Source organism: Nerophis ophidion, linkage group LG03, assembly GCF_033978795.1.
Source record: "Nerophis ophidion isolate RoL-2023_Sa linkage group LG03, RoL_Noph_v1.0, whole genome shotgun sequence".
NCBI classification, from domain to species: Eukaryota; Metazoa; Chordata; class Actinopteri; order Syngnathiformes; family Syngnathidae; genus Nerophis; species Nerophis ophidion.
The window spans coordinates 38,920,184-38,935,893 of record NC_084613.1 but is presented as its reverse complement, the minus strand read 5'-3'; the positions used below and the strand labels follow the sequence as shown (position 1 = coordinate 38,935,893).

Below are 15,710 nucleotides of genomic sequence, written 5' to 3'. Positions count from 1 at the left end.
CGACGATAAGTTCGCAACTTTTGGTCGCTAATAAAAAAGCCTTGCCTTTACCGGAAGTAGCAGACGATGTGCGCGTGACGTCACAGGTTGTAAGGCTCCTCACATCCTTACATCGTTTATAATGTGAGCCTCCAGCAGCGAGAGCTATTTGGACCAAGAAAGCGACAAATTCCCCATTATTTTGAGCGAGGATCAAAGATTCGTGGATGACGAAATCTAGAGTGAAGGACTATAAAAAAAAGTTTTAAAAAAAAAGGCGATTTCAGTGAGACCGATTCAGATGTTTTTAGACACACTTACTCGGATAATTCTGGGAAATCCCTTATCTGCCTACTGTTTTGCTAGTGTTTTAGTGAGTTAAATAGTACCTGATAGTCGGAAGTAGGGAAGTGTTGAGGGAAGTCACAAAGCTGCAGCAGGACAGAAGCTCCGCTGATCTACGGTAAGAGCAGACTTATTACCACAACTTTCTCACCGAAAGCTTCCGCTTGACATGTAGTCGGGATCCATGTTCGCTTGACCGCTCTGATCCATAGTAAAGCTTCACCACCGGGAATTTTAAACAAGGAAACACCGTGTGTTTGTGTGGCTAAAGGCTAAAAGCTTCCCACCTCCATCTTTCTACTTTGACTTCTCCATTATTAATTGAACAAATTGCAAAAAATACAGCAACACAGATGTCCAAAATACTGTGTAATGGCGCGATGAAAATAGACGACTTTTAGCCGGAAGTGGTGCAGGGCTATTATGTCCCCTCCAACCAATAAGGTCACAAACACGCGTCATCATACGCGTCATCAGTCCGCGACGTTTTCAATAGGAAACTCCGCAGGAAATTCTAAATTGTAATTTAGTAAACTAAACCGGCCGTATTGGCATGTGTTGGTTGCAATGTTAAGATTTCATCATTGATATATTAACTATCAGACTGCGTGGTCGGTAGTAGTGGGTTTCAGTAGGCCTTTAAAAAAAACTTTTATAATTGTAAAGGACAATGTTTTATCAACTGATTGCAATAATGTATATTTGTTTTAACTATTAAACAAACCAAAAATATGACTTATTTTATATTTGTGAAAATATTGGACAGTGTGTTGTCAAGCTTATGCGATGCGATGCAAGTGTAAGCCACTGTGACACTATTGTTCTTTTTTTTTATTTTTTATAAATGTCTAATGATAATGTCAATGAGGGATATTTAATCACTGCTATACTGAAATTATAACTAATATTGATACTGCTGTTGATAGAATTCATTTTTGTTTCACTACTTTTGGTTTGTTCTGTGTCGTGTATGTGTCTTCTCTCAATTGCTCTGTTTATTGCAGTTCTGAGTGTTGCTGGGTCAGGTTTGGTTTTGGAATTGGATTGCATTGTTATGTTATTGCTGTGTAGTGGTTTGTTGGATTGATTAAAAAAAAAGAAAGTTTTTTAAAAATGAGAATCGATTATGAATCGCACAACGTATTCGAATCGATTTTTCCCCACACCCCTAATATATATATATATATATATATATGTATGTATGTATATACACTTACATTTGTATATACATACACATATATACATACATACAAATATTTACATACATACACTATGTATATACATAAGTATATACATACATAGGTATATACATACACAAATATACATAGGTACAGTATATACATACAAAAATATACATAGGTATATACATACACAAATATACATAGGTATATACATACAAAAATATACATAGGTATATACATACACAAATATACATAGGTATATACATACACAAACATACATACACATACACATATATACATACTGCAATGAGGTGGCGACTAGTCCAGGGTGTACTCTGCCTTCGCCCGATTGTAGCTGAGATAGGCACCAGAGCCCCCCATATAAATGTATGTATGTATATATATTTATATACATACACGTATATAAATATGTATATACATTAGGGGTGTAACAGTACGTGTATTTGTATTGAACTGTTTTGGTACGGGGTTTCCGGTTCAGTGTGGAGGAGTACCGAACGAGTTCCACACGAACATATGAAGTAGTCTTAACAAGCTACTCCGCTCCGTTCTGCCTCTGTCTCCTTCACAGCACCCTGCATTGTCCCACTCACACAACCATCTGATTGGTTACAACAGTAGCGATAACAAGCCAATCAGCAGTGCGTATTCAGAGCCCATCTAGTCAGCGCTTCAGCGTCGAGCAGATAGGCGTTTTGCAAGTGAGCAACGGACTCTTCCTAAATTATACTAAACACTTCCAAGTCAACTACTTTCTAAACATCACTATGAGCCCGTTGACCTTCTAGAAACAAACTGCAGCTCAGCTCACTCGCAGTCTTAACTTTAGGTGAAGGCTATCTTTCTTTGCTCCGGAGTCCGACAGCATTAGCATGGATATGTCCTGCTGTTTATTTAATTTTTTTGGCGGCGGTCCAGCAGCGGTGTCCTCTTCCCGCCTCCCGAACCGCTTATACCACCACAAAGATGGGATATTCAGGTCCAGCCCTAGTAGACTCATGTTTATAATATATAACATGATCTGTGGCAAATATCAGTGATATCTGCTCTTAAACTGTTGTTGACATGCTGTTTTAAATTCAGAAAGAGTGCTATTGGTTTCAGTTTTGTGGTTATTGTGGGGGAGCGTGATTTATTTTTTTTAATACGTTTTTTTTAAACAAGTATTCCAATGAGAAAAAATGGCAAGTTTGAAACCGAATTGCAAAATTGCAGCAACGAGCACACCCTCTTCAGGACCTGAAAACATATCAATTGTAACTTAAACCTGTCTGGTGGGATTCGTAATTTTGGAGCAAGGTTAATTTACTATACACCATCCGTGGTCATTTTAATGTCAAAAATATTTTAGGGGAACTTTCTGTGTCGTCAGTGTTCTTCAAATAAACATTTGCTTTAATTTCTCATATTGCAACACATGGTATTTTATTGATATATCATAATATAATTTCTCAATATATTTCACAGAATATTGAAGGACGTTGACTCTCAGGAATTTGGTCTCAACAGCTTACGCAAGGTAAAATCAAATTAGTGCTGTTGAAGGTTTAAATTGAATTTTTTAACGACACCAATATGATTTAGTTACAGGTGCCTCAACATGAGATGGAGGTGAAGATGTGTAGTTTTGAATCAGACAAGCGAATATGATTGTTAAAACACTATAGGCTAAAACATGGAAATGGTGGCCGCAGTCAGTCAGTCCCTTGTCTTCACACTGATTGCCCTTGTTCATTCAAAACATTTAATGCCCTTATTATACTTGGGAGACAACAATATTAATTGTTCTAGTAAGTTGTGTTTTTATCTTCTGTTTCAGATCAAAGAAGAGTTCAGTAGGATAACAACACTTCATCTGGAGCAAACCTTTTTGTCAAAACTGGACACACACTCCCAAACTCCTGGGAGGCACAAAAATCAGACCGATGCTGGATTCACTTGGCCAGGTAAAGTTACGGGGACATTAATGTAATTTGTGTCAGTCATCTTGTGTTGGGCTCATACACACTGAACTAGCTATTATCATCTCTCTCTCTCTCTCTCTCTCTCTCTCTCTTTCTATCTATATCTATCTCTAGCGCTCTCTCTATCTCTCTACCTCTCTATATCTCTTGCTTTCTCTCTGTCTATTTCTCTCTCTCTTTCTCTCGCAAATTAAATAAATAAATTAATATAAATTATAAATAAATAGGTGGTACTTGTATAGCGCTCCACCTTCAAGGTACTCAAAGCGCTTTGACACTACTTCCACATTTACCCATTCACACACTGATTTAGGGAGCTGCCATGCAAGGCGCTAACCAGCACCCACAGGAGCAAGGGTGAAGTATCTTGCTCAGGACACAACAGACGTGACAAAGTTGGTACTAGGTGGGGATTGAACCAGGGACCCTCGGGTTGCGCACAACTACTCTTCCACTGCGCTACGCCAATTCAATTACGTTGCCTTTTACATGGCATAGTGAAATTTGTGTATCTGTTTGCCTATACATGTTCTTTGCAATAAATTTACTTCTCTGTTTTGTAGCAATATGTTGAAGGCAGAAGATATCTCATCATACGTTGCCTAATGAAGTTCCTTGGAGAGTCAGGAGAGGAGCTAATCAAAGACTGCCAGGTACATTTTGAAAATTTGGGATTTTCTGATTATTCTCACCATAGTAAATATATCTCATCTCCAACCTAATACTATAACCTCTGTCCTTTGTGTAATAATGTATTTCCATAAAAGTCACATGTGCCACTATATATGAGGAAAAACATTTGTAATCAGATTAACAAATATTAGGCCATTAACTTAAATTGGCAATTAATTGCTATGTGTCCCAATTTTTCAACTGGTTCTGAATCTGAAATGTTTGAAAAGCAAATGTTTTGAAAGTATGAAAATGGTATTTCAAACAACCTTCTGGATTTTTTTAGACAATCTTGTTGAAAAAAATGATGGTTGCCTCAGTGACCCAAGTGTACACTGACAAATGAAAGTGCAAACCTGGGTTAACACAGACAAAGATTAAATTAAATAAAATCAATAGTTACCTAAATACTTCCCCAGCACTTAACCAATGCCGTGGTCTCTGTATGTGTAGGTCATATGAACTAGCTGTGTATAATATTGACTCCTGAGCACAGAATCACGTGTTATTCACAGGATGTATGTGCCTCAGTTCATCATGTCTTCAAGATCCTCGTCATCAGTGGAAATGCAGCACAGGAAGCCCACAATTCTGCCCATGTGTCAGTCATCGTCGAAGGAAAATAGGTTCTGGATGACTGCAAAACCATGGCAAAGGCTTGCCTTCTGCTCATGGGCTTAATCTACGCCATGAACTTGAGTTACCCACTGAAACTGAAATATACATTTGAAGTCTTTCAGAAGCTGTTTCTAGAGCTGGATGTTCTGAAAATGTCGCCCAAGGTACGGTCTTTGCGAAATAAACTTCTACTGTGAGTGTTTCCACAGTGTACATATGCTGTTCTAGCATATAGCTGTTCTTTGGTGTGTGGAAGCAGTACATGACGCTTGTCAATGTAACTTGTTGAAAGATGTTGCTGTTGTGCTTAAAAGTTACAATTCAGGACATTTTATCGGGTCTTTTACCTGTAATTGTTCGCATTATTGTGAATGTTCTAAAAAAAAAAAATCACTGTTTTATAATGTTTTGTCTGGTAATGATGCTGGAAAATGTAATAAAAGTGCTCTTGTTTGAAAGTGTGTTATCATTTCATATTTGTAGAAGATGTGTTAAGATAATTTGATTTAATTAACAGTAGGCCGTGTTAAAAATACAACACATTCATATTACAATAGTGGTGTAGGTGGGAGCTTAAATATTATGTAAATATTACTTAAATATTGCTCCGAATAAAGTAAAGAAAAACTAGTTAAATTATCCTGAAAATCAAGCATTTTTTTAAGGGTTTTGTAAGTAGATTCAAAGGTAGTTTTAAGTAAAATTTACTATCAAAGAGTGAGTAAATTTTGTCTCTAAGAAAGAAAATCTCTAGTAATGTTTACTTGAGTTTTTTTTACTAAAAACTAATTATTGCTGGCAAGTAAACTTTACTTGACTATTTCCTGAGTAAACGTTACAAAGAATTTGTGTGAAAATTGTTACCTAGCTTTTTTTAAGTAAATGGCACTCCAATTTTTTTTCAGTGTAGAAAATGACTATATCATAATGTTCGAGTATACGTTCTCACGCAGTTGCTTTTAGCTGCGGTTATTACACTGCATGCGTTTCCAACTCTTTCTTGTCTCTCCTTCTCACAGAGACTTAAAACAAGCGCATCTTCTTACATACGTCACACGTGCAGAGAGGTAGTGACATGGGTAACATTAGCTGTGATGTTAACGGTGTGTTGCGAGTGGTAATACAAGAGAGAGAAGGTGCGAATCTGGTAACAAATAGAAGAATAATTAATTCCCAAGAAAAACAGCACGGGGTGGCTCGTCTGGCGGTGGTTTGGCTTCAAGTGGTAACATGTAGCATTGCTACAAAAAGTAGCAGCACTGCTAATTTGTAGCATCTTTTGAAATGTCACCCAGCTAAAGAATGAAGAGTGCTTCAAACTGTGCATGTCAACATATCTGTTTGGTACCACACCCACAAAATGCCGAAGCAACTATTTCCACATCAACACCATAGGATATATACTATTTGATATGCAGCTAATTTTTATGTGACACTTATTGAAATATCTTGTGTGACATCATGCACAAAAGTGCACTGTATTTGTTTCTGTACAAAAAGTGCACTTTAATTTAGTGTTATTTTGAAATGTGATCTTAGTGACATCATGCACACAAGTGCACCAATAGCTTGTTTTGAAAAGTCTCTGACAATCTTGCACTTTCTGTTTTGAAATCACATGAATGCTTGTGCCACTGCTTAATAAGTGTTTAATAAATACAGTTTTGGTCAATGGACTTAGTTGTGATTTCTCTCTCTGCATGAAAATTTAAAATTAGCATATATTAATGCAGTATGAACAACAATGTTTTAATGTAGACACAGAATCCTCACACTGGTGTGATTATATGCATCAAGTGTTAATTCAAGGCTAAGGCAAAATCATCAAGATATATATCATGTATCGCGATATGGCCTAAAACAGGGGTCACCAACTCAGTGCCCGCGGGCACCAGGTAGCCCGTAAGGACCAGGTGAGTCGCCCGCTGGCCTGTTCTAATAATAGCTCAAATAGCAGCACTTATCAGTGAGCTGCCTCTATTTTTTAAATTGTATTTATTTACTAGCAAGCTGGTCTCGCTTTGCTCGACATTTTTAATTCTAAGAGAGACAAAACTCAAATAGAATTTGAAAATCCAAGAAAATATTTTAAAGACTTCGTCTTCACTTGTTTAAATAAAGTCATTTATTTTTTACTTTGCTTCTTATAACTTTCAGAAGGACAATTTTAGAGAGAAAATACAACCTTAAAAATAATTTAAGGATTTTTAAACACACAAACCTTTTAAATTCCTTCCTCTTCTTTCCTGACTATTGAAATCAATGTTCAAGTAATATTATTGTAAAGAATAATAAATACATTTTAATTTAATTCTTCATTTTAGCTTCTGTTTTTTCGATGAAAAATATTTGTGAAATATTTCTTTAAAATTATGATTAACATTCAGAAACATTATTCTGGCAAATTTAGAAAATCTGTAGAATCAAATTTAAATTTTATTTCAAAGTCTTATGAATTTTTTTAACATTTTTGTTCTGGAAAATCTAGAAGAAATAATGATTTGTCTTTGTTAGAAATATAGCTTGGTCCAATTTGTTATATATTCTAACAAAGTGCAGATTGGTTTTTAACCTATTTAAAACATGTCATCAAAATTCTAAAATTAATCTTAATCAGGAAAAAATACTCATGATTTTCCATGAATTATTTTTTTCTTTTCTTCAAAAAGATTCTAATTAGCTAGTTTTTCTATTCATTTTTTTTGGTTGAATTATGAATTTTAAAGAGTCGAAATTGAAGATACTATTGGAAACTATGTTTCCAAATTGTATTTTCATCTTTTGTCGTGTTTTCTCCTCTTTTAAACCGTTCAATTAAGTGGGTTTTTTTTCATCATTTATTTTCTACAAAAAAACTTTCGTAAAAGGAAAAAAAAAAGTACGACGAAATGACAGACATAAATACCCATTTATATATATATATATATATATATATATATATATATATATATATATATATATATATTTATTCAAGGTAAATTGAACAAATTGGCTATTTCTGGCATTAATCAGTACCCAAGAATTAGCTCTTGGTTTCAAAAAGGTTGGTAACCCCTGGCCTAAAAATATCAATATTAAAAAAAGGCCATATCGCCCAGCCCTAGTTTTAAGTGTTGCATACAGATGTTTACTTTCAGTGTTAACATCTTCTATCTATGTTTCTGTTTAAATGTAGTAAGCATCTACTATTCTGTTGTTTGGATACAAAGAATATTTTTTTGGTGATACTACAAATTTGGGTATTGATCAAATACCAAGTAGTTACATGGTCATAATCAAAATCCTCTTGTATCCAAGGAACGGTTTCCTGTTTCCACAAAAAAAAAAGACAAAAGATATTGGGACCATAAAAAATGTATCGGCTATATACGGCTCTTGTACTTGGTGTCATAACAGTTATTTGTATATTTGTCATAACAGTTGATATTTGTATATTTGTTGACATTCAGAATCAATAGTTTGCTGTTAGTGGTTAGCTTTTGTATCCTTCTACAATGTGTAGCGAAGCATGTTTAGCTATTACTCATCCTGCAGGGATGATAATTGTAAGAAATGTAGTTTATTTGTCACGATGTCTCTGAGGATTAGTGATTTAGAAGTAGCTAAATCACTGTAGACAGTTGTTAGCCACTAGCTATCTACCATTGCTCTGCTTATTTTTTTTATTTTATTTTTTAAAATCCCATATTTTTTAATGCTCCTTTGACCTGCAGCAATAAACATATGATAAGGTGTTTGTGAAATCCCTTGATGTTTTTTTGGTGCTAAATTAACCACAACATTAACATAAGCAGCGACTGGTCTGATGTTACCTATTTTTTTTATTATTTTTTTTAACAACTTAAAGCCCTAACCAGCTGTTTACTGAGATATACATATCTTGTTTAGATGTCTTTTACTAGAAACAAATATCGGCCTCCTTCACTACGAATAACCGGTATCGATCATAAAAAAACCCAACATATCTGTCGAGCTCTACTTTGATCTATAATGAGATTGCAAGCAACGCTGGAAACATACAAACTCTAAATAAAAGTCATATATACAGTATGTTTATTGCTAAAACATAAAGCTACTAATAGATATGAAATTGTATAATCAGTTACATGAAGAGAATAAATCACACAGAATACTGCATTTTCTTCATTATCAATCAATCAATCAACGTTTATTTATATAGCCCTAAATCACAAGTGTCTCAAAGGGCTGCACAAACCACAACGACATCCTCGGTAGGGCCCACATAAGTGCAAGGAAAAACTCCCCCCAGTGGGACGTCGGTGGCAGTGACTATGAGAAACCTTGGAGAGGACCGCATATGTGGGAACCCCCCCAGGGGACCGAATGCAATGGATGTCGAGCGGATCTAACATATATTGTGAAAAAGTCAAATCCATAGTGGATCTAACATAACCGTGAGAGTCCAGTCCAAAGTGGATCCAATATAGTAGCGAGAGTCCAGTCCAAAGTGGAGCCAGCAGGAAACCATCACAAGCGGAGGCGGATCAGCAGCGCAGAGATGTCCCCAACCGATACGCAGGGGAGCGGTCCATCCTGGGTCCCCGACCCTGGACAGCCAGTACTTCATCCATGGCCACCGGACAGGACCGGACCCCCTCCATAAGGAAGGGGGGGACATAGGAGAAAAAGAAAAGAAACGGCATTTCAACTGGTCTAAAAGGGGGGTCTATTTAAAGGTTAGAGTATACAAATAAGTTTTAAGATGACACTTAAATGCTTCTACTGAGGGCATTCGAGAGTACTGGAGTCCGAATGGAAAACGATCTATAGCCCGCAGACTTTTTTTGGGCTCTGGGAATCACTAATAAGGCGGAGTCCTTTGAACGCAGATTTCTTGCCGGGACATATGGTACAATACAATACAATAGACCGTGTAGTATTTTATACTTAAGTAGTAAAACCTTAAAATCACATCTTAAGTGAACAGGAAGCCAGTGCAGGTGAGCCAGTATAGGCGTAATGTAATCAAACTTTCTTGTTCTTGTCAAAATTCCAGCAGACACATTTTGTACCAACTGTAAGTGTTTAATGCTAGACATGGGGAGACCCGAAAATAATATGTTACAGTAATCAAGACGAGACGTAACAAATGTATGGATAATGATCTCAGCATCGTTAGTGCGCAAAATGGAGTGAATTTGAGCAATATTACAGAGATGAAAGAAGGCCGTTTTAGTAACGCTTTTAATGTGTGACTCAAACGAGAGAGTTGGGTCTAAGATAATACCCATATTCTTTACTGAGTCGCCTTGTTTAATTGTTTGGTTGTCAAATGTTAAAGTTGTATTATTAAATAGAGGTCGCTGTCTAGCAGGACCGATAATCAGCATTTCCGTTTTTTTGGCGTTGAGTTGCAAAAAATTAGCGGACATCCATTGTTTCATTTCATTAAGACAAACCTCCAGCTGACTACAATCCGGCGTGTTGTTCAGCTTTAGGGGCATGTAGAGTTAAGTGTCATCAGCGTAACAGTGAAAGCTAACACCGTATTTGTGTATGATGTCACCTAGCGGCAGCATGTAGATGTTGAAGAGTGCAGGGCCAGGGACCGAACCCTGGGGAACTCCAACACGTTACCTTAACATAGTCCGAAGTCACATTGTTATGGGAAACGCACTGCATCCTGTCAGTAAGATAAGAGTTAAACCAAGACAGGGCTAAGTCTGACATACCAATTCGTGATTTGATACGCTCTCATAAAATATTATGATCGACCGTATCGAAAGCAGCGCTAAGATCGAGGCGCAGCAACATAAATGACGCATCAGAATCCATCGTTAGCAATAGATCATTAGTCATTTTTGTGAGGGCTGTCTCCGTAGAGTGATTTGCCCTGAAACCGGATTGGAAGGTTTCATATAGATTGTTAGATGCTAAGTGTTCATTTAGCTGCTCTGCAACAATTGTTTCGAGGATTTTCGAAATAAAGGGAAGGTAGTTTACCTTGAGGTCAGGATCGAGGTTAGGTCTTTTAAGGAGAGGATGAATAACAGCTTTTTTGAATGCTAGGGGAACAGCGCAAGAGGAAAGTGATAAGTTTATAATATTTAGCACTGATGGGCCTAATAATACAAAGAGGTCCTTGATAAGTTTCCGAGGAAGTGGGTCAAGTAAGCATGTTTGTTTTATTCCATTTTCATGTTGTAACAAATCTTTTAATGTTATTTCATCAAAACGGGAGAAACTATTTTGGAGGGTAGTATCCGCCGTGGGCTTCACGGTGGCAGAGGGGTTAGTGCGTCTGCCTCACAATACGAAGGTCCTGCAGTCCTGGGTTCTCCAGGCTCTGGATCTTTCTGTGTGGAGTTTGCATGTCCCCCCCGTGAATGCGTGGGTTCCCACCGGGTACTCCGGCTTCCTCCCACTTCCAAAGACATGCACCTGGGGATAGGTTGATTGGCAACACTAAATTGGCCCTAGTGTGTGAATGTGAGTGTGAATGTTGTCTGTCTATCTGTGTTGGCCCTGCGATGAGGTGGCGACTTGTCCAGGGTGTACCCCGCCTTCTGCCCGATTGTAGCTGAGATAGGCGCCAGCGCCCCCCGCAACCCCAAAAGGGAATAAGCGGTAGAAAATGGATGGATGGATGGAGTATCCGCCGTATATACAGTCGTATCTGTCTTAATAGAACCCAGTTGTAGCTGTGACCCATTGTCTTTAATCTTCTTTCTAATCAGTTCAATGTTCTTATTAAAGAAATTCATAAAGTCATCTGCTGAGTGGGTGGAGCTACTGGAAGGAGTCCCTTGTTGGGTTAGCGATGCTACTCTATTAAACAAAAATTTAGGATCGTTCTTATTAAGGCGGATGAGATTTGAGTAATATTTAGCTTTAGCTCATGTAAGCATGCGTTTATAAGTTATTAAACTATCACTCCATGCTTGATGGTAACCCTCAAGTTAAGTTGTGCGCCTTTTTCGTCCAGCTTTCTACATGCTAATTTATGAGCTCTAATTTCTTCTATAAACCATGGGGTAAGCCTTTTTGGAGCCTTTTTTAACTTCAGCGGTGCTATACTATCAATGGTTTCGCACAGGGCGTTGTTAAAGTTGTTAGTGAGGTTATCAATAGAGCCCACATACTTTGGGAATGGTGCCATTACCGAGGGCAGTAGGCCAGCCAGAGTCGTCGTCGTGTCAGCATTAATGTTGCGGCTGCTATTATTAGCTTGACGGACATGAGTCTGAACTTCGAATTTTATAAGGTAATAATCGGACATTACTTTAGTATACGGGAGTATCATAACTTTGGAAACGTTGATACCCCTGACAAGCACTAGGTCTATCGTATTACTGTTGCGATGCATGGGTTCATTTATTATTTATGTAAGACCACGGCTATCTATTATAGTCTGGAGCGCCACGCACGGTGGGTCCGATGGGGTATTCATATGGACATTAAAGTCCCACATTATAATTATATTATCGGCGTGCGTCACTAGATCAGCAACGAACTCTGAGAATTCACTGATAAAGTCCGAATAGGATCCTGGGGGGCGGTAGATAACAGCCAGGTATAGAGGCAGCGGTGTGACAGACCTCATAGTGAGCACCTCAAACGATTTATATTTATTATTTAGGTTAGGAATAAGATTAAAGTTTTAGTTGCATATTAGTGCGACCCCCTACCCCTTTTAAGGGGACGGGCAATATGCGCATTCGTATAGTTAGGAGGAGAAGCCTCATTAAGCTCAAAAAGTCTTCTGGTTTAAGCCAGGTTTCGCTGAGACCGATGACATTAAGATTGTTGTCTCTAATGACCTCATTAACTAATAACGTTTTGGGAGACAATGATCTTATGTTTGAAAATCCCATATTATAGGTAGCGGGCTGTTTTAAGGAGTCTTTGATCAAATTATGCGTAATATCAATATTAATAATGTTGCGTTTATTATGCGTAGAGCACTTAAAATAATTACGACTATATCTAGGAATTAATATGACGGGTATTTCCAGATTGTTTGCTTGGTGCTGGGATAAACTGAACGCATCATAGTTTGCCACCTCAGTAGAACGCATGTCCAACTCTGACACAGTCATAGAAGAAAAAAACATTATGTGAGTTGTATATTATTCTAAGGAAATTGCTAAGTGTGCAGGGATTATCCAGCCTGGCGCTGGCTAGTTTTAATTCAACTGACTCCTCACCCAGACTAGCAGGCTCTGTAAAAGGCTTACTCTAGTGTAGTTAGTCAAGTGTGACTTAAAGAGAAATCTATGTTCCTAGACAAGATGATAGCGCCTTTCCGGTTAGGGTGAAGGCTGTCTCTCATCAGCAAGCCAGGTTTGCCAATTATCAATATACGTTAGTCCCTGTTGTCTACAGAAGCTAGCCAGCCACTTATTAAGCGAGACTAATCTGCTATATCTCTCATCATTGCCTCTCGCAGGCAGGGGGCCAGAGACAATTACTCGATGCCTGGACATCTTTCTAGCAAGATCACAAGTCCTGGCTATGTTTCTCTTTGTAATCTCTGACTGTCTCATCCTAGTGTCATTGGAGCCAACGTGTATAACTATGTTCGCATAACTAGTGGTGCGGTTAGCCTGTCGTACGTGTTTACTAGGCCTTTTGCGGGTTAGCTCCCTAAGATTTGCTTCAATTTCAGGTGCTCTGGCGCCGGGAATACACTTAATTGTGGGTGGTTTGCTAAGCTTTATGTTTCGGGTGATGGAGTCCCCTATGACTAAAGTGTGTAGCTCGGTGGACTGGGGTATAGGACTAGCTAAAGGGCTGAATCTGTTATGCGTCTCAACCGGTACACCATAGCTGGTAGGCCGCTTAGGGCTGCTACAGGCTGGCCTAGTTAGCTCGCTACAGCTAACACTAGCAGATTTGTCCGCAACATCTAAAGTTACGAAATTACACTGCTCTAACTGACGGACACAGTTCTCTAGCAGAGCCAACCGATCCATGAGTAAGGTGCACGAAGCGCAGGAAGCCATACTCACAGAACTTTCGGTCACCGAATGGAGTGCCAGCTGTCTTCGGGGAAGTGGTGGTCACGGTGTGCCCGGGAGTAGCTTCCTTCAGACCGGCGCTGTCTTTCTCCGGGCTAGCTTTGTTAGCTTAGCAGCTATCTAGCTGAAGGCGGAGTGGTGAGACAGAGATTGGGTGATTTGCAAGTTAAATGGAACTATTAAATATGTTCGAGAAGTTGTAAAGAAAGCTGTAAAAAAATTAAAAGCGCACAGATTATGGTCCTTTGTTTGCTGTCTAATAGTCATTTTCTGAGTTAAACATTTGACACCATGGTAGCACAGGTGTGCCTCGCAATGCAAAGGTCCGGAGTTCGATCACCAGACCCTTTCTGTGTGAAGTTTGCATGTTCTCCCCGTGACTGCGTGGGTTCTCTCCGGATACTCCAGCTTTCTCCCACCTCCAAAGACACCTGGGGGATAGGTTGATTGGCAAGACTAAATTGGCCTTAGTGTGTGAATGTGAATGTTGTCTCTGTGTTGCCCCCTCGATGAGGCGTTTGGGTGGCATCCTACAATCTATGAAATACCTTTAATGTTAAGAACAATCAATAATACAATTATATACAATAAGTCTATTAGAATGCTAAAACTGTCAGGAGTTAATCAATATTAAATATTTCAGTGTTTAGCTATTTAAACATAATCACAAAAAGCATTTTTAGAACTTTGCCTTTCAGGTCATTTAAATGGACAACATTTTAATAGTTGTTTCAATTTTTGTAACAGTTGAATGAGCAGCACAGCTACAATTAGGCCTGGGCAATATATAGATTTTGTTGAAATATTAAATTTTTAATTCAAACAATAAAAATATTTAATTTCTTCTTTTGCATCAGATTACTTTTTGCACACAAGGGCTTCCATAGCCCTCGCCTGCCTACTTACTTCCTTAGCGGAGCTTCAAAACATGGCCAATGCTAATGCTAACGAGAGCGAGACGTTTGTTTCAAAGAAAATAAAAGTGTTGCCAATGCTTTGGTTTTCCCGCAATGGCATGGAGCAAATGACTGCATAATGCAGTGTTTAAAAAAGGCAGCAGCACAGAAAACACCCTAGTGCAAACAAGACTGCAACTCCCACTAAAATGTAGCGTATTCTGGTGGAATCATTTACACAAAATATGTATGGTGATCAGAGATCTGATGTAACGTGGCACGCTACGGTTGATGTACTTGTATGCAAACATGTCACCGTCAAAAGCACAGCAAGTTCAGTGCAGGAAATATCCTTATGCTAATGGAAGCAACAACCAGAACTAAACAAAATGAACTTGATATCAAATAGAAAGAAGCAATGTCTCACATAGCATACAACAATCAAACGCACACATACACTCTATTCTACTACTTTCTACAAGGGAACTAATCAATGATTGAAGTGAAAACCTTCTGCTTGCAATACAAACAATAACCCCTTTGTAGACCAGAAGATATGACAGCCATGAAAGCACATTAAATCTCTTTATCAACCAGAAGTAACACAATCCAGTGAAAACATTCATCAGAGTTGCTGGAATTGCCGACAAACTTCCACTGCTGAGCTAACACACGCAAGTGAGCTGCTGCGCTCTCGGGGCGCTGACAAAATGCAAAGTGACACGTCACTAGGCAACAGGCTTGTCTTTTTAAAGACACACTCACTCATACGCCACCCAAATATGATATGTCTTTAAATTGCATAAGTCAGATATTAAATTCTTTACTTTCCATAGAAATGTATTTAATGAAAGAAAGCGTAATTCCATTAGTAACTCAAATAATTTCCAAGTTTTTACTTATAATCTTTCTTTTAGAAAGATTATAAGTAAAAACTAGACTCTGCAGCATCGCGTGGACATCGGGGGCGGTACCTCTGGATTGGCAGACCGGGGTGGTGGTCCCTCTCTTTAAGAAGGGGGACCGGAGGGTGTGTTCCAACTATCGTGGGAT

General features: G+C 38.3%; 1 protein-coding gene across 6 annotated transcripts in view; it reads right to left on the bottom strand.

Annotated features, from left to right (window-relative positions):
• The window catches only part of LOC133549568 (zinc finger protein DPF3-like), a 79,247-nt gene that overhangs the window by 43,441 nt on the left and 20,096 nt on the right, over positions 1 to 15,710 (bottom strand). For 5 of the 6 annotated variants that reach the window (XM_061895105.1, XM_061895103.1, XM_061895107.1 and 2 more), the window contains exon 2: positions 369 to 437. The exons of the other annotated variant lie outside the window; for it this stretch is intronic. In XM_061895105.1, the coding sequence (XP_061751089.1) occupies positions 369 to 437 (69 nt within the window). The remainder of the gene's footprint in view (positions 1 to 368; positions 438 to 15,710) is intronic. 6 annotated transcript variants of the gene reach the window in all.